Source organism: Rutidosis leptorrhynchoides, chromosome 8 (assembly GCF_046630445.1).
Source record: "Rutidosis leptorrhynchoides isolate AG116_Rl617_1_P2 chromosome 8, CSIRO_AGI_Rlap_v1, whole genome shotgun sequence".
NCBI classification, from domain to species: domain Eukaryota; kingdom Viridiplantae; phylum Streptophyta; class Magnoliopsida; order Asterales; family Asteraceae; genus Rutidosis; species Rutidosis leptorrhynchoides.
The window spans coordinates 170,485,760-170,509,282 of NC_092340.1; the positions used below are offsets into that span (position 1 = coordinate 170,485,760).

The 23,523-nt window shown below is 35.0% G+C and overlaps 1 protein-coding gene and 1 pseudogene across 1 annotated transcript; one reads left to right on the forward strand and one right to left on the reverse strand.

The window, feature by feature from the left end:
* LOC139863938 (cysteine-rich receptor-like protein kinase 44) overlaps window positions 1-7,126 on the reverse strand; it is a 173,013-nt pseudogene extending 165,887 nt beyond the window's left edge.
* An 814-nt stretch (window positions 7,127-7,940) lies between these two features.
* Window positions 7,941-8,375, forward strand: LOC139863939 (uncharacterized). The gene has a single exon (XM_071852540.1). The coding sequence runs from the start codon at window positions 7,941-7,943 to the stop codon at window positions 8,373-8,375; it is 435 nt and encodes a 144-aa protein (XP_071708641.1).
* The last annotated feature ends 15,148 nt before the right edge of the window (window positions 8,376-23,523 follow it).

The following is a 23,523-nucleotide window of genomic DNA, read 5'->3' on the forward strand; positions in this document are numbered from 1 at the left end:
CGTTGCGTGAAAGGTCGGGTGATCTCGAATAAGATGCATGACTGATTAAGCGAAGTGGCATATGCCTATGCTTAGAGTCGTACGTGGGACTTTGGTGGAGTTCGCTTTGCGAACAATTAAGACAGTCGATCGTGAATTGTGGTATGAAGGTGTGAAGTCGTCGCGTTTACGACATCTCTGGTAATTTTGTATGATGGCTCTGAGAGCCTAAAGTGAATTTGCAGTGATTTGGCATTTATGATTAGTGATGAGAATGATCATGTGTGTTGTGGAATGGTAATTCCGCGGGATGTTATCATCTTTGCGGTAAGAATGTGGAGCTATATCCTAAGCGGGGGAGTTTTTACAGCCGCCCGAGAAAGTTCCTGTGGTATTAGATCAAGTGAAGTGTAAGACTTCTTACGTAAGGTGGTCGTGTAGCACCAAAGTGAGGTATGAGACCAAGTGCGAAGTTGAAGATCATGGAGGTGAGAGAATGAAGTTGTTGTTGCAGGTGCCATCATAAAATAAAATCTGGGTTGCTATGAAACTCAGATAGTATTATTGAACGGGTACAAGTTAGATATTGTGGTGGTAGACGTAATTTTCCCTGTCGGGAAATGTGATCATGGAAGTTGTCAAGTGGATTATTCCACATTACGAACGATTGCGAGGCGAAAGTGTTGGTTCTTATTGTCTCACATAGAGACACACGGATGTTGTGTTGGTTGTGAGATGTGTACCCTAGCGATGTGACCCGTAGGTTGCATCGAAATATCGAAACTATCCTTAATGGACGGACTAGGTAGGAAGGTTCATCCGGATTTGGTGACCATTTTGTGAGTCGTGTGGCGAATTGCGGAAATTTAGTGATGATGATTCGCCGTTGACAGGATTTTAGTATACGAATAGCTTCTATTCTAGTACTAGGAAGTCGTATTGTACGGTTCAGAGGAGAAACCCTATGACGATGTGTTGATGTTTTGTCTAACTCGTGGTGTATTATTGTCGTCCTGGATTAATCCAGTGACGTATAGTCGTGTGATCGATCGGCGGGAAAGTGGTGCTTCTTAAGTGTTATTGCGGGGTTATTAAAATTTCTTCGTTGAAGGGATGATCCGGTGTGAAGACCGGAGGAAGTGTGGTTCTTGGTCTAGAGAATATTCGGGAATGATCGGTTGAGTAGTACGGTTATGAACCAAATGAGTACGGAATTTTCAGGAAGCATGAATCCTTCTCGATTTGGATTAATGCAAGACATGGTTCACGACGTAGTAGTTATTAGTAGATCGTGTTAAGTGATACAGTTACGAATGTAGCTTGTTGCGATTTGTAGCAAGGACTTGAAGGGTTATGTGGCATTTTTCGTATTTCCTAAATGGAAATTCTAGACGTTGAGTGTATGAGATATCGCTTATTGCGGTAGTGCACGCTAGTGATCATTAGCGTGTGGTGAGATCTTAGAATTCACGGATGATGTTATGGATGATGGGCTTGGTTGTGTTTCGTAGGATCGGGAGGCGTGACAACGATGATTATCGGTAAATTGTTCTACTCTTAGGACGATTGTGAGGACTATGGTATGAGTTTGGATACTCGGGGAAGAGGCAACTGTTACGGTTGTTTTTACTCGTGGGTTGATTGCCCGATATTGTTGTAATATGATGCATTAGAGCACGAAGCGAGAATTCGGATGAGTTTACTACTTGTGTGACTCCGCGTTGGAAGCGGAAATGTTCGAGGGAGAAGTGCTTAACTTCTAGTGTTGATGCGGATCACGAGGACGTGATCCAATTTAAGTGGGGGAGAGTTGTAACACCCCGTTTTCAGTTACATGTTATTTCAAACGACATTCGAAATACGAGGCATGTAAGCGTAAATTTGGATCCCAAATAAAGTTGGATTTGATGTTCTAAAACCTTACCATTGGATAGTAAATCTCTTTACGTTTCCAACGATATTTGATTCATCAAAAATGGAGCTACGGTTTGAAAGTTACGACCAAAACAAGTTCAGTTTCAGATTCAGTTCAGTGGGACTCCGTCCAGATTTTGGGACGCCGTCCACCAGTGAAAGGTTGGACGCCGTCCAGCCATTTTGGACGCCGTCCAAATGGCCTGACATGCCAACTGTTGGAATTTTAATAAATTTTAAAGGGGTATTTGTGTCTTATCACTTGGGGGTCGGTTTGGAGCCTCTAAAACTAATCCAACCTCATTTGTGGATCACATTTCACCCACCAACACTCTCATCTTCAAACCCTAGAGAGAGGAAGTGTTTTTAGTGAGAGAGAGCTCCATTTGAGGAAGAAGAAGGGTGAAACGGGTCAAGTCGCGAGAGTAAAAGTTGTTCATCTCATCCTTAGCTACATTGTGATGGTGTTGGTAAGTTCTAACTCCAAAATTCATTATTTGATTTTGATATTCATATTAGGGTTTGAGCTTGATTTTGTTAGAAACCCTTTAATGTTTGCGAAATGGGTGTTAACCTTGATTTGGTGTCAAACTAAGTTATGGGTCAAGATTTGATGAACCAAGTATATAAATGTTTGATTCAAGTGTTAAATGATATTTTGGAAAGTTAGTCACAAGCCGTTAGTGATTAAAGATGTTTTTGGGACTTATGTCAAAATGGGTTGACTTAGATGGGTCAAATTTGGTAATGACTTTAATTTTGGATTAATTGGATGATAAGCAATTTGGTTAAGACCTAGATTGGTTTGACTTTGAATGGGTCGGAATTACCACTCGTAGTGGTAATTGATTAAGTCCACTTTAGGTGTCCAAATGGGCGGATTGTGGTTGTAGGTATAAACCCTCGGTTAAGGGTGTTGAAGTCGAATTCTCTCGTAGAGAATGTGTGTTGATTGTTTGTATATCTATATGCGTATTATAGGTAAAAGGTTTGCTCGGTTGCTTTTGGAGGCGATTTACATTTATGACTTGTGCGGGCAATTCGAGGTGAGTGGAATATCTATGTATGTATGTATATGATTTATGTGCCCGTGTTAATGGTGTCACATAGCCGTTTTGTGACCATAGTTGTGGGACATAGCCGTAATTGTCCACATTGATAGTTACCCGTAGTAATGGTGTCACATAGCCGTTTTGTGACCATAGTTGTGGGACATAGCCGTAATTGTCCACATTGATAGTTACCCGTAGTAATGGTGTCACTTAGCCGTTTTTGTGACCATAGTTGTGAGGCATAGCCGTTTTGTCCACTTTTGATAATTATGCACATAGCCGTGTTTGTGCATATGGTGGTGAGTAATAGCCGTGTTTTACTCCCACGTTGTTGCCCGTATTAATTGTGCACATAGCCGTGTTTGTGCACATGATTGTGAGTGATAGCCGTGTTTTACTCACACGTTGAGCAAGTGATGCCATAGCCGTTTTTGGAACACTTGGGGGTGATGCCATAGCCGTTTTTGGAACACCTCGGGGGTTAGCATACCATAGCCGTTTTTGGGAGCTAACGGTTGTTATGAACATCGATGACTTGTTTCGCGAAGTCATTCCCTTGCGAAGAATTGGTTAACCATGGTTTATATTTGTTGATGGTAGCATTTAATTATTATTATGATTATTTATGCTAATGACGTTGCTAGTTGTACGATTTGACGATACTAGCCATTGATTGCTTATGAGGTTGCTAGTTGTACGATTTGATGATACTAGCTTTTGATACGAAAGGGTATGTGATTATATGTAATTATGTGTTGTCGTCGATGCGAGTAGGTAAGTTGTATATGCATGTATATATTTATTCTACTCACTAAGCTTTAGCTTACCCTCTCGTTGTTTACCTTTTTATAGGTATCGTTGATGCGGAGTTACCTAGTTGCTAGACTAGGGTCGATAGACATTGCTTAGGCTTGGAGGATTAGCTTTTGGATATTTGGACGCGTGTTGGGGATTTGGTAGTCCCCGGGATTATGCTCTTGGTATCGGGTTGGGTTGTATAGTCCTAATCCGTCTAAAGATGTAAATGGGTCGAAATCGCTACTTTATTTGTAAAACGGATCATTGTGGGCCCGGTGTTGTAAAACTTGTTTTTATGGTGGAAATATCTTAGTTTTACTTAATATGACATATTGTGAAACTGGTTTCGTTGAAAAGTGTCGAGAAGCGTTTTTTTCATTCGTGTCAAAGAAAACTGGACAGCTCACTTTAGTTCATTTGGACGCCGTCCAAGAACTTGGGACACCGTCCAAGGCTTCATTACAGGACGCCGTCCAGGGATCTGGACGCCGTCCAGATACACTGTCAGACAAATTTTTTTTTTTTTTGGGGTCGTGATTTTGGTAAAACGATTTCGGGTTGTTACACTTATTTATTTATTCTTGAAGGATGAAACATTGAAACAAAAAAAGGAAACAAGATAGAAATACCTTGGAGATTAAAGTTTGGAGGACAAGTCAAGCTTGGAATACAAGTCAAGCTTAGAAGACAAGTTTACTTAAGGAGCAAGTTGTTGTTTTTTATGGAATGTTTCTTGTACTTGAAGGCCAAGTTAAACTTGTGCAACAAGGTTTTAAGTTTAAAGCTTCCCCTATAAATAGACCACATAACCTCATTGTAATGTGTGCACGAAAAATATAGCGAAAAATCTCTGATTTGCGCCCGTGGAGTAAACCCTTCTCCGCGTTTTGGTGTTGGGATATAATCACGTTAAATACCCGTGTTGTTTGTACTTTATTTATCGTTTTAATTCGTTTGTCGTTCGTGAATTAGTGATTGAGATCAATCGCTTGTCTTGGTTGGGTCCCTAAATTCCTAACAATACGAACCTACCCCATAAGAATTTGTCAAGGCTTCCATTTGGAATATATTCCAAGACTAGAAGTAGATTAGATCTTTTACTGGACCATCCAAGGAGACGGATAAGATTTCGATGACGAACTTTACTTATTAGCTTAACTTCGTTTTCAAATTCTGTTTTTTCTCTAGCACGCTTCACATGAAGTAGATTAGATCTTTTACTATATTCTTATTACCAAGAATTGCCTGTTAAATCATCCAAAAAAATATTAGTGGCTGTTTGGACAGTAAAGAAACTGTATTCTCCCTCATGTCTGCTAAAAGAAGTGGAATACGATGATATATAACATGTTGTCATGTTAATCTCGAGGTATTATAAAAGAACACGAAATTAGAGAATTCGCGAATGGTAAGCAACTTGTCAAAGGCCAACGCAAAAGTTATTTCCTCATGCGTGTTATCTCATCATCATTGCGGAAAAAAAACTAATTTATGGTAGTAAATCACCTTGAACACATCACCAAAAGCTCCTTTCCCTAGAATATTTCCTTCGCTGAAATTACCGGTTGCCAACTTCAGATATTTATAGTTATACGTTATTGCCCCATCCAAATCATCCGCATCTAATGAACAATACACTTAACTATCATTATCATTATCATTATTATTATGAAATTAACCTTGTGTTGTATCTCATGTGGTAGTGGTCTGCCTCTCTTAATAAGAGGTTAGGAGTTCGACTCCTGTTGGGTGCAAGATTGCACAAAAGGTTGCCCCTTTAACCCTGAATTCTACCCGAGGATGCCTTCCGCACATTGCGTTGCGGAGGCAGCGGGGGAGGGGGTTTAACCGCTCATGCCCTCGGATTGGGCAGATATTCCTTCTAAATAACAGTTGAGGGCGTGTTATGCAACAGCGGGAGATGAACACGTGGGTGGTTAAGTCACTAGAGGATCCCGTACTGTTGTTCAAAAGAACAACAGTATTATTTGCTATAAATGACTTATGATATATTTTATCTTTTAAAAAAGACGAACCTTTACATCACACGATATATGTTTACAACCACATAATACATAAAAATATGTTACAAAATATATAATTACCTTGTTCTATATAATTACCTTGTTCTGTATTAGACTGTCTCCTTAGTCGATACAACCAACATAAAATAACGATAACTACCAAAAGAGCAACACCACCACCAATGAAACCAGCAAGAATGGCTACCTTACTTGAATTCCCTTTTACCTATTACGTATCATATTATACAAAGCTCATAAATATGATGTTATATATTCATCTCTTAAAATTTCTAATTATAAGCACATTAATATGGTTGACAGTCCCTATTGAAAGAAATTGAAAGAAGTGACGTCACCTTGTAAGACATTTGCGATATCTGTAATCTTGTCTTCATTGAAAAGTTGAGTCTCTTGAATACCTTGCAAAACAAGCCATATCGAAAAACTTGGAAGACAATTATTTAATTTTTCATAAGCTGTATTCATGCAGGTTTGGCAATTGGCCTGGTTTGTACTTTCAACGCACTCTGCAACCGCGTACACTGTTGCATTTTCATTTGCAATTTGCTTTGCGTATGCAATATAGAAACTAGAAATTTTTGGAGTAACGTCTCTAGTCTCTGATAAAAACCCATCTACAACTTGATTAAAAATCGATACGGGCTGAGATGATGATTGATCCCCACAGGATATAAATTGTGTGGCACCCGCGTCCTGCTCGACATATGGATTAGTGTAGAAGTCAACAAAGTTCTCGTACCTTAACAAATGGAAGTTAAACAATTAGGACTATCTTCTACATTTGTATATTGGTAATTAATTATAGCGTGAAGTATACACCATGTAGTTAGGGTATAAGAAAACCTTAATTACCTAACAAAGTAGTTATCCAATAAAACGTAAGCACCATTGCCATCTGGGCAGCTGACCAAAAAAGAAATGGAAGCGTCAAAACAAGCTACACACTCATCTACGGACAGATAGTTCCAGCACCGGGCGAGTGTAAAAACAGAGTGCCACCACTTAAATCATGTGATGTAGCATTATTAGACAACATATTAGGGTTTATTATGTAAATATATCTTCTATATATAGAAGCTCCATGTAATGCTTTCAAACACACAATAACACATAAGAACTTACAGTTCAATATATTTCTTCTTTCCTTATCCCTATTATTATTTATATGGTATCAAGAGCATTCGAAGCCTAAGTCCGGCAACAATTCCGGCAGCCACTCTCTAAGTCCGGCAGCCACTCCGGCAACAATTCCGCTCACAAAAAAAGAAAAATTAAACAAAACTTACCTTCAAACTCGTAGTATGCTCTGTGGTTGAAGCCTAGTCTGAACCTCCCCATCAGAAACGATTATTCCATTAACAGTAGCCAAATCAAAAAAAAAAACCCCAGAAAAAATTCTTCAAAATTAAGCCTCCTTACACAAAATCACAACACGCCACCCGCACCACTAAATTCCTCTCAAAATTCTGTCCATACCCTGCAAACTAACTTGTTTTTCGACCACCAGACAAACGTCACGCGCTGACGCCAGAATCTTTCTGTTTAGCCGGAACCTGTGTATCTCCTGCGATTCAACTGTCACCACCACGTATAATCATCTTCTGGAGGAATTTCGAGCAAATATTACGTTTTAATTTGAGTTTTTTGATAACCTTCGAGTACCTGGTGTTCTTTCGGGGAACGAAACTCACAAAAAAAAAAAAAAAAAAAAAAAAAAACTCATAAAAATAAAGGGGTTATCTGTTACTTAACATTCCACCTTTTATACAATACCTAGTACACCGCAAATTTTATTTTCTTTTTCTTTTAACTTGAAGATAAAAAAAAATGTGATCTGAAAGTTTTCTACGGAGTATCTCTCTTTTTATATAGGGAGTGTTGATTTTTTCCCCCCTTTTCCATTTTGATAAAAAAAATTTTTAAAAATTATATATTATATATCTAATGGGTAATGATATTTCCAAATCTAAATTTGATAGTTCCACAAATTTTTTCCATAATTTCTCAAAATGCCCCTAATATTTTCTCTCACATCCATTAAGTTGTATTGCATATATGAGGGTATAATAGGAAATGATGAAAAAATATCGTGGATTCATCAAAATCAAGTTTGGATTTATCAACTCCCATTTCTAATATTCTAGAATATATAATGGCAATGATCAATGCTTTTACCGCTACTGACAAAACGTCTCACAATTCTCACAAGTTTGCTTTTAAATTGTCACCAACAAATTATGGCTTCTGGAAGACAATGATCGAGCCATTTCTTATCACAAATAACTTGTATGGATATGTTAATGGAACAATCGCATGTCCATCACTAGTTATCGAATCCCTTGAATCATCAGATAAAGATGAATCCAAAGCAGAAACCAAAGCAGTTCAACCAAATCCCAATTATTATACATGGTTATCTAATGATGCTCATGTACGAATGTTAATTATCTCTACTATATCTGAAGCTTCTTTTTCACATGTACAAGGAACCACATCCAAGGATCTTTGGTTAGCATTACAACGTGCTTATGCCCCTCATACTTCTTCTAGGGAGTACACCCTAAAAACACAACTCCTCAAAATTTAGATGAAAAGTGACGAATCTGCTTCAGCATACCTCACTTGAGCTAAGGAATATGCTGATCATTTACAAATATTGGAGAACAAATCAAAGAAAAGGATCTAGTTATGCTGGTCATATCAGGTCTTCGTGAAGAATACAATGGTCGCAAATCCACACTTCTTACTTGGAATGAGGAAACTGCCTTTATTGAACTACATGGCCTTCTTTCTGATCATGATTATATGATTCATAAATCAACACCAGCTGTCTCACAAGCCTAAGCATTCACCGCCACAACCATCGGTCAACAAGTAACAACACCTTCTAGTTCACAATCTAATGCGATGCAGGTACTGAGGCAACTGGCCTCTCAATTTGGTTGTCAACTTCAACCAATGAATCAGCCATCGGCTCAAGCCTTCTTTACTTCTCGTCCTCAAAACTCTCGGGGACGTTGCTACAACAATCGTCGTGGACGAGGTTCTTTCAATCGACAAACAGGGGGTAACAGAAATTCATTTACGTAGGCATCAAATCAGAATACCGTTTATGGTACGTGCATAAGATGTGGTATAGGACATATACCATCTGAGTTTCCTAATCGGGACCTCGCGATCATACGACCAAGTCAACAGCAGCAGCCCTCAGAAACACTGCCGACTATCGGTCACAACGGTCCAACTCATGGCTTCTAGATACTTGTTCAAATAGCCATGTTGCTCGAGACACTTCCAGCTTTGACAACTTTGAGCCCTACAACGGTGTGGATGCACTGCATGTTGGCAATGGTAAGGGTTTACCCATACTTCATATTGGTTCAACTTCTATCTCTCTTCGCCCTCTAAAACCTTTTCACTTACTAAAATACTTCATGTTCCTCAAATCAAACAAAATCTTCTTTCTGTTTAAAACTTTTGCCATGATAATCATGTCTTTTTTGAATTTCACTCTACTTTTTCTGTTGTAAAAGACAAGTTTACACACAATTTCATCCTCACGAGTCCAAGTAACAACGGGCTCTACTCAATTAATCTTCCCGACATACAAAAACTCCCAAAAGTTTCTTTCACTACTTTTCGCGCTTCGTCAGATAATCTGGAATCAAAGGCTTGGACATCCACATTCTCAGCTTTTACGTACTAGGTTATGTAAGTAAAAACTTCCCGTTTTCAATTAAAGTTCGAAATCCTTTTGTACTTCTTGTCACATTGGGAAATCATCAAAACTTCATTTTTATTCGTTTAATAACAAAAGTACTCGTATGTTTGATCTCTTAATTTGTGATGTTTGGGGTCCAGCACCTGTTACTTCATCTAAAGTCATAAGTATTTCTTACTTTGTGTTGATGATTTCTCTCGGTATATGTGGATCTTTCCCTTAAAACATCAATCTGATGTTTACAATATTTTCAAACAATTCTTGTTTGTTGGTGAACGACAGTTCAACACTAAACTCAAATCCGTACAAACAGATTAGAGAGGTGAGTTCCGAAATTTATCACAGTTTTTCACCTCTTTTGGCGTTCTCCATCGTCTGTCATGTCCTCATACAAGTGAACAAAATGGTTTAGTTGAATGATGACACCGACAAGTGGTGGAAACTGGTCTCACTCTCCTATCACAGTCGAGTATTCCATCAACGTTTTCGCATTTTGCATTTGATACTATCTCATTAACCGTATGCCATCTCATACTTCTTCTTCGATATCTCCTTTTGAACATGTATTTAAGCGATCACCTAATCTCTCATTTTTAAGTGTTTTTGGGTCTCAATGTTTCCCACATATTCGTCCTTACAACAAACAAAAAATTGACTTTCATTCCATTGCTTGTGTCTTTCTCGGGTACAGTTCCTCTCATCACGGTTATAGATGCTTAGATCCAACGACTAATCGTATCTATATTGTCCGACATGTTCGTTTCAATTAACAATGTTTTCCTTTTAAACAAACATCATCCCCACTTCCGACAACAACCGCACAACCTTTCAATCCTTATTTTTTCAGTTATCCTTGTGACGTGATTCCACCTGACCCAAAACCACCACAAAGTTCTTTCCCTCCTCCTTCACCACCTCCCGTTTAGCCCTCTTCTAAGTCACCTTCACCCAAACAACCCTCTCCTCCTATAAAGGTATATAATAGGAGATCTAAAAATCCTATTTCATCACAATCAAACACGTCTTCACAACCTACAACACAACCTACCCCACAGTCGAAAATGACTGTTCCTCCTACTCCTCGTACTCAGCCACACACCTCTTCACAACTAAACACCTCTTCAAAACCTACCCCTCAACCTACCACACAGTCGGACACAACTATTCCTCCTACTCCTCGTACTCGGATTCTAGCTTAAGGCCAAACCCAAAACCCAATACTCGTTACAATCTATCCACCTTTCACACATCATTCGAAAGTGAACCAACTACGTTTACAATTTCCAACAAAGATCTCGCTGGCGTAAGGCAATGGCTGAGGAATATTTTGCATTAGTTCGTAATAGAACATGGTCATTGTTCCCACCTGTATCTAATGTCAACGTTGTTGATTGTAAGTGGGTCTACAAGATTAAGCGAAATCAAATAGGTACCATTACTCGCTACAAGGCTCGCCTAGTCGCCAAAGGTTTCAACCAACAATTTGGAATTGATTATAATGTAACCTTCAGTTCGGTAGTAGAATTTACTACTGTCCGTGTTGTTCTATCACTAGTCGTGGCGCAAAATTGGCTGCTATGATAGTTGGATGTTCAGAATGCCTTTTTACATGGAGACTTGACTGACACAGTTTATCTACGACAACCACCTGGCTTCATTAATTCTCAAAAGCCTAATCATGTTTGTCTTCTTCATAAAGCCCTATATGGTCTAAAACAGGCACCACGTGCATGGTTTATCGCTCATCTGGGGCATTATTATTTCTTGGATTTAAGGGTTAGAAAACAGATCTATCACTCTTCATATATTCATCAAAGGGTACCCTATTATATATGCTGGTTTACGTTGATGACATAATTATGACAGGTAACAATCCTACAATGATTGATCACGTTGTCAAGAAACTAAGCCAGTCCTTTGCTATCAAAGACATGGGTCCTCTTTCATATTTTCTTGGAGTTGAAGTCACATCAAACAAAAACGGCTTAGTTTTGTCCCAGAAGAAATATATTCTAGAACTAATTGAAAATGCTGACCTCTAACATTCTAAGCCTGTTACCACACTGATGACTATAACTGCTAATTTAGCTCTCGATGATAGTCCTTAATTGGAGAATCCCATTGAATATCGACAGACGGTGGGTAGTTTACAGTATGTTACCATTTCTCATCCAGACATTACCTTTGCAGTCAACAAAGTCTGCCAGTGTATGCACTCTCCTACTATCAATCACTGGTCTTCTGTTAAACGGACTCTTCAGTATCTTAAAGGAACCGTTGACTATGGCCTTCTGAATCAGCACAATTCTGAATTTCTTTTACATGCTGATATGCCTGAATCGAACAGTTTATTTATGCGGTGTCGTTAGGTTGCAAAACGTCAATTCAGGATATCAACAGAAGAAGTTGATTGTTTAATTTATATATGCTGGGCCTAAATCTATTATTCCTTCCTATGGGTTAGTAAGGGCAAATATGACCTAGGGTCATTCCTTGAGCGGTCGAATTTGAAACGGAGCTTATTCAAATAATTTAGTAATTAAGATTGGGTTTGTACACAATTTAGTATCCAAGACTAGTGGCCAGGTACACCTTGTGTGGAGAGGCGGGATCCTTTTGGTCCCAATAAATTGGCGACTATTCGGAAAATCCAACAACCAAGTCCAACCGGTTTATTCTAGATACCACTTTATCCGGAATATCAGATTGTGTAAAGGCTATAGTTGGGTTGATTTGATTTATAATTGTATTTGAAATATTAAAGCAATATAATTAAAATAAGCTAGCTAGCATGCAACAGCTAAGGACAGAGAAGACATGGTTCACCATGATTTAAGATAACCTAGTGTCAGGACGATTGCGAGACACTCATTAGATAGATATGCCTTGGTGTAAACACTAGATTCCCTACTAATTGATTTCTCGATTAGCATGTCACGAGGAACTAGGCTATTGTAATTCTGATCGGATGGACTATGCTCAACTCCCGATGCTTTAATGCATACCTTGGGTGCACGAATAAAGTAGCATATATATATATATATATATATATATATATATATATATATATATATATATATATATATATATATATATATATATATATATATATATATATATATATATAATATCCAACCTTTCTTAACACCTTAGTGTATCACCCAAGTGAGTGGTTATGATTGTATTTCAAATTCATTTCTGTTAATGATTTGGTAAAATCTAAGGGTTTGTAGATAAATTAGAACCTCTGATAGTTCTCAGCCATCCTTAAAGATTTATAATCTTAGTTTGTATTGTAGTGCATTAAATTCCCGTTTATGATTTAAACCAACCCTTGCTTAAATCTACCCAATAAATCCCTTAGTTATCCACCATGTACTACACTTATAGTGGTTCCATAGCTTCTAACCTTGATCATGCTCAATTGGTCCTATAGTACATCAATATTGTACTCTACTATTGTGATGATCCAGAAAATTTTGCATTATTAGAATAATTACAAGATAAAATGTTTTCGACTCGATAAGCGAACCTATTATGTTGAGTCTTAAAACTTTTTGAACTAGTTTACACATGTGACAACCTGGAAATTTCCGACCAAATTTAAACTTTAATCTTTATATATTCCCGACACGATAAGCAAAGTTTGTAAGTTGAATCTCAAGAATTTTAAACTGTGTTCATACACTCATTTAACCTCGACCAAATTCCAATGATTCACGAACCATTATATGAACGACTATGATTATATATGTATGTGTGTATATATTATAACTTGAAAAAATTAACAAAGTATTAGACGTATAATACTTTACATAAACGTATTTGTTTCTTAATATATTCAAATAGTTATCGATGGAATTAAAAGATATATTAAATGATTGATTTATCAGATACATTGAATTATGATTACGAGTCCCTGTTAAGAGGTTCACTTTGATTTGGAAAACCTTTCTTTTTAACGATATTCAGAATAAATGGTAAAGTGAGCTTCGAATAAGGACAAAGTGTCATGTAGCGAGAGCTAGTCAGATTGGTGGAAATTCCTGTTAAATTCCAATACTTGCCTTACAATAATTGCCTCGTGACTTTTGATAAGATAAATTAATTAATCTTCATATTATGTATTGTGAAAGTGAAATTAGGGAATATAGGTAAATTAGAAAATAGATATTGACAAGTTAAATAGATCGACATTTTACATTAAGATGATTCCTTACATTTGATTTTTCCTTTAGACTTAATCCTACGAGTCGTGATTAAACTAGAAGTTAAAACCTTGAAACCTGATATGATTCATATATGATTTTTACGTTCATAAACGAAAACGTCATTTCGTTATAATAGACTTTTTAAGAACGTCTTATGACATAACAACTTCTACTATTATAACCTTTGTGATAAAATGATTAGGAATATAAAGTAATTGGAATATTAAAATGTCTTTGTAAACATTTTTTTTATATAAATAAAGTATATCAATTTTAAACTTTAAAAATACAAATGTTAGGAAATAATATTTCTTATTACTTAAACGATTTCAAGATATATAAATTTGAATATTATTAGTTTTAAAAAAACTATATATTATATATTGTCCCAGATTTATATTTCGAAATGAAAATATAAAAATATATATATTTTAACTTAGTCATAAAACGTCCTGATTTAAAATAATATATTTTGACGAACAACGAACTACTGATTTATAGAAACAAATGACCACAAGACTCAATTGTATAAGTTACATTTTTTTTAAGGTAATTTATTGATGAGAAAGTCAAATTATTAATAAGGGTACACGTCGCGTAACGTAAAAGGCTAGTTTTCTAAGCGTACAAAAGGACTTTTGAAAAACCGGAACCGGCACGGAAGTCGAGCGATAACGTACTACTCATCGGTGTAAAAATTATAAGTCAACTATGCACGTAAATATAATATAATATATAATTAATTATATGAATAAATAATATTTATATAAAATAATATTTCATAAGAATGTCGGCAAGAAAAATTACGCGTTTATGTACTGGTCACAAGAATCTTACGAGCATATGATATTTTAACATGACACAGCTCAAGCCTATACATGGAAATCGAGTTCGTTCGGATATACACACATATATTTACCTCTGTCTCTCAATCTCTCTTTATATATATTATAATTATTATTATTATAATTATTATTATTATTATTATTATTATTATTATTATTATTATTATTATTATTATTATTATTATTAATATTATTATTAATCTTAACTAGTAGTATGGGTATTATTATTAGTAATATACATAAAATACTACGACGGAGTGCTGTTCGGGTAATTTTCAAAACGGGTTTGCGAGTAGGATAGGGCTAAGGAAATTATGGGTTATAGCTATGGAGATGATAGGTATGGTTCATGGGTATGCTCATGAGGTCAATTTAGTGGTTAGCATCTCCGTTGTGTCTACATACCTTTCCTACAATATTGAATCTCAATATTGATACGTAAGCACTCATAATTTATTTTTTACATACTAATAGTGTATCCCTGACTAGTGCTCGAGTATATAGGATTATGCATGCTTGTACTTTTGATATTGCCTTTAGTTAAGTTATGTTGAATCCTGAATTAGTTACATATGTGGTTGAGATAAGATATAAGATATGCATGTCTTTGGAAATCTAGCGAAAAATTAAGAACTTTTCATTTAGATATCGAATGGTTTCGATGAACGGATTAGAAGTTATAATCAATTGAATTTTTGTATTATTAATAAAAATGATTATTATTATCGTCGTTATTATAGTTGTTATAGTTTTTATCTAATTATTATTATTATTATTATTATTATTATTATTATTATTATTATTATTATTATTATTATTATTATTATTATTATTATTATTATTATTATTATTATTATTATTATTATTATTATTATTATTATTATTATTTTTATTATTATCAATAAGTAGTATTATCATTAAAAATTGTTATTTTTATTATTGTCGTTATTATCGTTAAAGTTATAATTAATATTATTATAATATTTATTATCATTAGTATTATTATAATTAAAAACTAATATTAGTAACACCTAATTAATATGATTACTATTATTATCATTAACATGAACGCGATATAAAAGACGATTAAAAGCTATTAAATGAATTGATTAGGGAATAATGAGTATGGGTATCCTTATGAAAATTAAAATATTGTAAGATATTGATTTAGATAAAATTATCGTTCTTATTATTTTTATTAATAATATTATTATTAAAAGTATCGTTAGTATTAAAACTATCATTTTAACAAAAATTATCATTTTAAATGAAATGTCATTGTTATTATAAAATATCATTGTTATTATCATTTTAAATAGAGTTATCATTTTAAAGTTAATATTAAAAAATATTGTAAATCTTAAAGTTATCATAATTAGAATTATCATTTTATCATAATATCATTTTTAGTAAATATAAATATTGATATTTTTATTAATAGAATAATAATAATTATTATTACAAAATAATACAACTTTTACTTATTATTATTAACAATGTTATTTTTATCAAAAAAATATGTAATACAGATAATATAATTACATTAATCTATCATAATATTTTATGAACTTTATTACTTAAGATATATAAAAGTATATTTTTGTATAAAATTTTATTTATTAATGAATGAATTATATTATTTACTCTAATAAATCTTTTAAATATATTTAATAAACATAAAATGACGATATTTAAATTATATAATAATCATGTATAAATTTTGGAAATCATTTTGGGTCAAATCGACTTTTGTTGACTTTTGCATATTTAGTCTCGAGTATTAGGATTGTGGTACTCTATGACATAATATAATTTGTTAGACAAATATTGACTAACATATAAATATATATACTTAATTTAGGTTCGTGAATCCGAGGCCAACCTTGCACTTGTTCAATGATGTTATATGTATTTTTACTTCGAAATACAGTATGGTGAGTTTCATTTGCCTTTTTACCCTTTATATTTTTAGGCTGAGAATACATGCGAAATTTTTATAAATACGAAATAGACACAAGTAATCAAAACTACATTATATGGTTGAATGATCGAAGCCGAATATGCCCCTTTTTGCTTGGTAGCCTAAGAATTAGGGAACATCACTAATTTTGAGAATTAGTGCACGCCTAATTGACGCGAATCCTAAAGATAGATCTATTGGGCCTAACGAACCCCATCCAAAGTACAGGATGCTTTAGTACTTCGAATTCGTTTTTATCATGTCCGAAGGATTTCCCGAAATGATAGGGGATATTCTTATATGCATCTTGTTAATGTCAGTTACCAGGTGTTCAATCCATATGAATGATTTTTTGTCTCTATGCATGGGACGTATATTTATGAGAACTGGAAATGAAATTCTTGTGGTCTATTAAAATGATGGAAATGAATGATTATGATAAACTAATGAACTCACCAACCTTTTGGTTGACACTTTAAAGCATGTTTATTCTCAGGTATTAAAGAAATCTTTCGCTGTGCATTAGCTCATTTTAAAGATATTACTTGGAATCATTCATGACATATTTCAAAAGACGTTGCATTCTAGTCGTTGAGTTCAGTAAAGATTATGATTAAGTAAATGACAAATTAGATCATTTATAGGTAGATATTACAAAATAGTATGCATGCCTGTCAACTTTTGATGTAAATGAAAGATTGTCTTTTAAAACGAATGCAATGTTTGTAAAATGTATCATATAGAGGTCAAATACCTCGCGATGTAATCATATGTTATTGTATTCGTTCTTATGGATTAGGACGGGTCTTTACATGTGGTATCAGAGCTGGTATAACCGCATCCATGTGTGGCGGGTTAGTCGTAAAGGAGGTTCTCACATTGTGACCTGTGGCGAAGCATTCGCTCTTACTCCTTACGATCCCTTACGAGGGTTGGCAGTAGCCGAGAGGCAGGCCCTAAAATCAGTATCTGAGGTACACTCAGTGGTCGCCGGATAGTTAAGGCACTAGGTGGGACGGTGGTTGTCCCCACTGTATTTATATGTGGTATCAGAGCGGTGGTCTTAGCGAACCAGGTCTGCATTAGTGTGTCTAACTGATAAGTCGTTAGGATGCATTAGTGAGTCTGAACTTCGACCGTGCCTGCATGTCAAAAGTTTTGCTTATCATTTTGTGTCAGAAATCATCTACTTATCATCCGTAGAAAATTACCTACTTATCATTCTTAAGTCTAGACACGTCTTGCTGCATTGATTGCATGAATAGTGTACAGACAAAATTCATATCTTAGCGTATCTGCTAAATCATATCTTATCGTATCTATTACTGTAAACTTTGCCTGACATATTCCGTAAATTCCTCCGTAATCTACGAAATCTTTTGTTCTATATATATGAATATTCTATGTAATTAGAATACCATCCGATAGCCGGAAAATCATTTCATATCGAAAAATCCTTTATTCAATCAAAATGGAATTCGTCATTAGTTCAAGTCACTCGGATTCCGAAATGGAATCCCACTCAAGCTTCGAAAGCAGTGTGACCAGAATGGATCAATCAATCAACCATCATCTATTCTGGATGAATTGGGGATGGGTTCGTTGCCTCCTTAATCATTGGAGACAAGAAGAAGGAGATCCTTTCCATCCACCACATTGCCCTCTTGACGAAGAATCTGAAGCACTTACCGGCGAACCTGTCCGAAATACCATTTTCTCTCTCATTTCCAGAGTATCTCGTCACGATTATATACTACATCAAATTCTAGATTTTATTTATCCGCTCATCTGAACCGACAATCACCCCGGTGTAATAGAAGAAGTCAACGAGCTTCGCGCTTGGGTAGTGGCTTTGGAGAATATGGTGCAGAGATTACAAACACCAGCAGCAACACCAACAGCATAACCTGTACCACCATCATCAATGCCAACAGTACCGTTACCACCTCCAACCATAATCGCATCGTAAACCTCAACGTCACAATCTGTCCCACGAGCATCAATGTCATATGCACCATAGATACCAAGGAGTACCAACAACAATAACTAACGAAGTATTAATTCATAACTTCATTGGAGAAACATTCCGCGGCGATTATGTAATCTCTAAAGTCTTAGAGATTATCTAATCTAGTCCTAACCATAAATCAGTTAAGCGAACCAAAATGATAGAAGGAAGAGTAGAAACCCTGACAAAAATGGTGTGTCATTAACAATCTAAACTTCTTTTACCAACATCATCAACAGTACCGTCAGCGTCACCAGTATCGTTAGTACAATCAACATCATAATCAACAACACCTATAACATCACAAACTCCGTCAGTTCAAGAATCACTGTGACCATCATTACAAATCAATAACGCGTATATTGTATCAACGAGTTATGAAGAATTAACTCATTCTCTCTGAAGAAATTATATGTATATTTTATATATATATTTTTTGAAATAAAAATAAATCTTTCCGTGCTAAGCAATTAGGTGTGAATCTTAACTACTCGGTTAATTCATATTACAAATATGCAATGATGTACGTCCTTCGTCCGCAACTTAACCATCATTAACTACAATCTCTGTTTCAATTCAATAAACTCTATTTTATAATAAATCAAGTGTATTATTCAAATATATGTTTGATTTTACACTTTCATCATCGATGTACTCGAAATTTTTCGATAACATCATTCATATCTTGCGAAGTTCACAAGAATTTCACGAAAACCAATATCATGCATCAATAAATAACAAAGTATTGATTCATAATTCCAATATCATTGAAGAAATACTCATGTAATTTCTAAAGTTTTAGGGATTACTCAATTCTAGTTTTAACCGTAAATCAAATGAGTTTAATTTAATATCAACTCATTAAATCTATGTTACATCTAAAGAATATATATATATATATATATATATATATATATATATATATATATATATATATATATATATATATATATATATATATTTTTTTTTTTTTTTTTCATAAAGACTGTAATAAAATTTTTTTGTACAAAATATTAATTGTGAAATTTTTTTTTAACGGGTAGGTAATACCCGAGAAATATATAAATTCACAATTAATATGTTACATTCTTCGAATCCGATTCAACAATCATCAATACTCACTATTTCTCAACAATATACATTCTTTCATAAAAATCTAAACAACCATACTCATTCAAATTCAATTACATATTCTGATTTTGAAATCGCAAAAATTCGAAATATAACCAGTATCATCACTCTTAGATTCTTACATCTTTCAAAGATATACTTTGACTTCAAAAAAAAACTGTGTTAGAACATCAAAGGTATATTAACGATTACAATCTGTGTTCAAACCCTTCGAAAATTTTTGAAGACACTTCAAATAATGAGCAATCGAGATGATGATTCAACCACATATTACCCACAGTTATGTACTTAAAAAGCACTCGAAACCAAAGTCATAATTCCACACATATCTGTGTCAGATTCTTTGGCATTTATTAGCAAAAATAACTTTGCAATTCCTTTTCAAAGTAGCAAATTCTATCACAGCTCCAGCAAGACAACTTCGATTTTTCATTCGGAGTAGCCTTATCATAATCTTGATATATATGTTACCCTTTCGCCATTGTTACCGGGGAACCTTTCATATCTCGCCACATTAGCAATAAACTTATCAGCAACCGTAATGATCTGAGATTTTCCGAAAAGACATTATATTTATCAAAACCCCATCATTTACTCATCTGCCTCTTGTAACGAGAATTGCAATACGAATCATTGGGAATTAGCAATCAGTATTTTAAAATCTCACAGCATGTTGACACCAACAGTTATACATATAACTTCTATTTTCAAGGCTTACATACTTCGAATGTGAAGTTTCTGAAAAACACTCTGAACCGCGAACTAGTTCTCGAAATGCTGATGAAGCAACAAAAACTGTAAACGACCTTAGCAGTAAAAAGTTTGATGAATCCAAATGATTTAGCAAAGTATGAAGGAGGCTGTGGACAAATCACAAAGACTGAATCTGTCTTCAAAGAATCCAAATGATTTAGTGTCTGCTGAAGTCATTAACGAATACCTTGCTCCTGACACTAAACCCCTACAGACAATATTCTTTATCACCATCTGACATTAGAAATTCTAAGATATCATCGTATCTTTCATTATAAATATCCTCCATATTTCTGAAGATATTTTCATAATTATTCTTATCTGAAATCATTTACCTCTTCGCATTATCTGTATTACATCATAAAAGAAACTATTTTTGTTTCTAAATTCTGAAACATTCGAGTTTAAAATAGGAATATTTTTGAAGTAGTGTTAGGAGCTGAAGCATGAATTAGTGTAATATAATGACACTTGATCAACGTGATTATATTACAGTAATTCATACTGAATTTCTAAATGGAACGTGATGAATCACAGATTATAACGTCATCATGTGTCATGTTACACGACTTTGGTATTCTATTTAATCTCTAAAATATCAAGAAAATATTTCTTGATGATTCGGTCCTTTCCAGGGTATTCTGGTAATTTGACAAATCAAGATCGTGCCATTACCATTTCCTTCTTAGAACATTAACTATGTTCATTCCGAAATTCATATCTGCGAATTCTGGACCATTACAAACGGTACTTAATCGCAAGAAGAAGAAACGAAAGGACAAAAATTCGAAATAGAAATTGGGATATAAATCACAGCAAATAGGAGAGAGCATTAGCTATGGATGACAATGATTATAGAAGACAGAAATAGGGACATCGAAATATAAGGGAAAATATAAAGCCCGATAATAAAACAAATTACAAACTGTGTATATCAATGCTGATCGCAACATAAAGACACGTGAGAATTAAAAGCACTATAACACCAAGGGCAAAGTAGAAGTAAGCAGATTCCTCTGGTGGAAGATGGAAAAGGAGAATGATTGTTGCGATAGTAAGGGTAACTCTAACGACCCGTCCTAATCCATCTGGACGAATACATTACATTTGGTTACATCGCGAGGTAATTGACCTCTATATGATACATTTTACAAACATTGCATTCGTTTTTAAAAGACAAACTTTCTTTACATCAAAAGTTGACGGAAAGCATACTATTTCATAATACCTCCAACTATAATTGACTTAATAATAATCTTGATGAACTCGACGACTCGAATGCAACGTCTTTTGAAATATGTCATGAATGACTATAAATAATATCTCTAATATGAGCAAATTCACAGCGGAAGATTTCTTTCATACCTGAGAATAAACATGCTTTCAAGTGTCAACCAAAAGATTGGTGAGTTCATAGGTTTATCATAAAACAATAAAATTCATCATTTTGATAGACCACAAGATTTAAATCATGCATGGTACAAATGGGCCCGAATCCTATACCCACCTGTAATGTACATGCGATATCTTTTAAATACAGTACACCTTTCTCGTGTACGAAATCATCTTTCAGAAATCTTAGTAACCGTACACATATCTTGTGTACAAAAATAACATACACATAACCTGTGTATAAAATCATTCTCTCGATACATAACACTCACTTTTCATTGCTTTCATAGCTTGGCTTGGTAACCGACCTTAACATATAATGCGCATAATAATATCCCTAAAACAGAACATCTCGTATGTATAATAATCATATAAACTTTGAAGTTGGTTTTGAAAGTTGGTTTTGAGAGTGTTTAGGTCCAAAGACCCTTGAAGCATGTTCCTTAACTCATTGCGCAATTTGGAAAGATCCGCTTGCGTACGATATTCAAGGAAAAACTCCTTCTTGAAATCCGCCCAAGATAACCCTACAAAAGCCGCATCACCCACCATATCAATATTGCCATCGAGCCAATCTTTAGCATGGCCCCTTAATAAACTATTAGCAAGCCTTGTTTTCTTTTCGGGAGGGCACTCGGGCGTGCGAAAACAACCATCACCATCGGAAATCCAAGCCGCATTCTTCATGGGGTCGGGATCCCCGTGAAAGTGAGGAGGCTTAGTTGCCAAGAAGTTCTTATAGCTAAACTCTAACTCTCCCACATTTTGAGGTCCAGGAAACCTCCTTTCAACTTCTTCTTTAACGGCATTAGTCATCCGTTCTTGAATCATATCGACAATTTGTTCCGAAACTGACTCTTCGAATATTTGTTTAACCCTTCGTGAGAAAACCGAAACATAGTTTTCTAAAGTGGTCTCAATCTTGGTAGTCATCTCATCTTCCTCCACATGAGAGGGACCACCATTGCCATTCGTATTCGTTCCGTTTCTCGTCTTCATTCTAAAGTTTAAAAATGGATTAGACATCACCAACAATTTAATACACATATATACCTATGCATATGACCGCACACACACCACATCTAGCTCGATACTTGTCGCACATCCTTGCTTGACTTGACTTGCAACCGTAATAGTGGTCTTGACTCACTATTACGCTCACATGTCGTGCCATGCTCAAACGTGTCACAACCATCTTGCTCGATGTTCAAAACAACAACACATGATTAGTAACATCATAACATAGCATAGTTGTCCACTTATGCATCAAAGAACTAGTCAAACCCCGCACTGACCCGTAGTCCTACAAGTCCCGCATATAATTCCACAACACAAAAGTCTAAGTCTAGGCACCTATCTCAAGTCACCTAAATCCCTTAGACCATGCTCTGATACCACTTGTAACAACCCAACCCTCATTATACCAAAAACACGACAAAAAAAAAAATTTCCTGGACAGACCATCTGGACGGCGTCCAGCCTTTAATACTGGGACGGCGTCCAAGGATTTGGGACGGCGTCCCAATGAATTGCCAGGGACTGATCTGTCCCGTTTTACACATGTGCAAAAAAAATGACTCCCGACACTTTTCAGCGAAACCAATTATCACATCACATCAATATATGTAAAACTAAGAGATTCCCACAATAAAAAACAAGTTTATATCACCGGGCCAACAACGACCCGTTTTACAATTTTGTTCAAAAATATAAG

Coding starts and splice junctions, on each gene's coding strand:
- LOC139863939 (XM_071852540.1), top strand. CDS start 7,941: ATGGCAATGATCAATGCTTTTACCGCTACTGACAAAACGTCTCACAAT.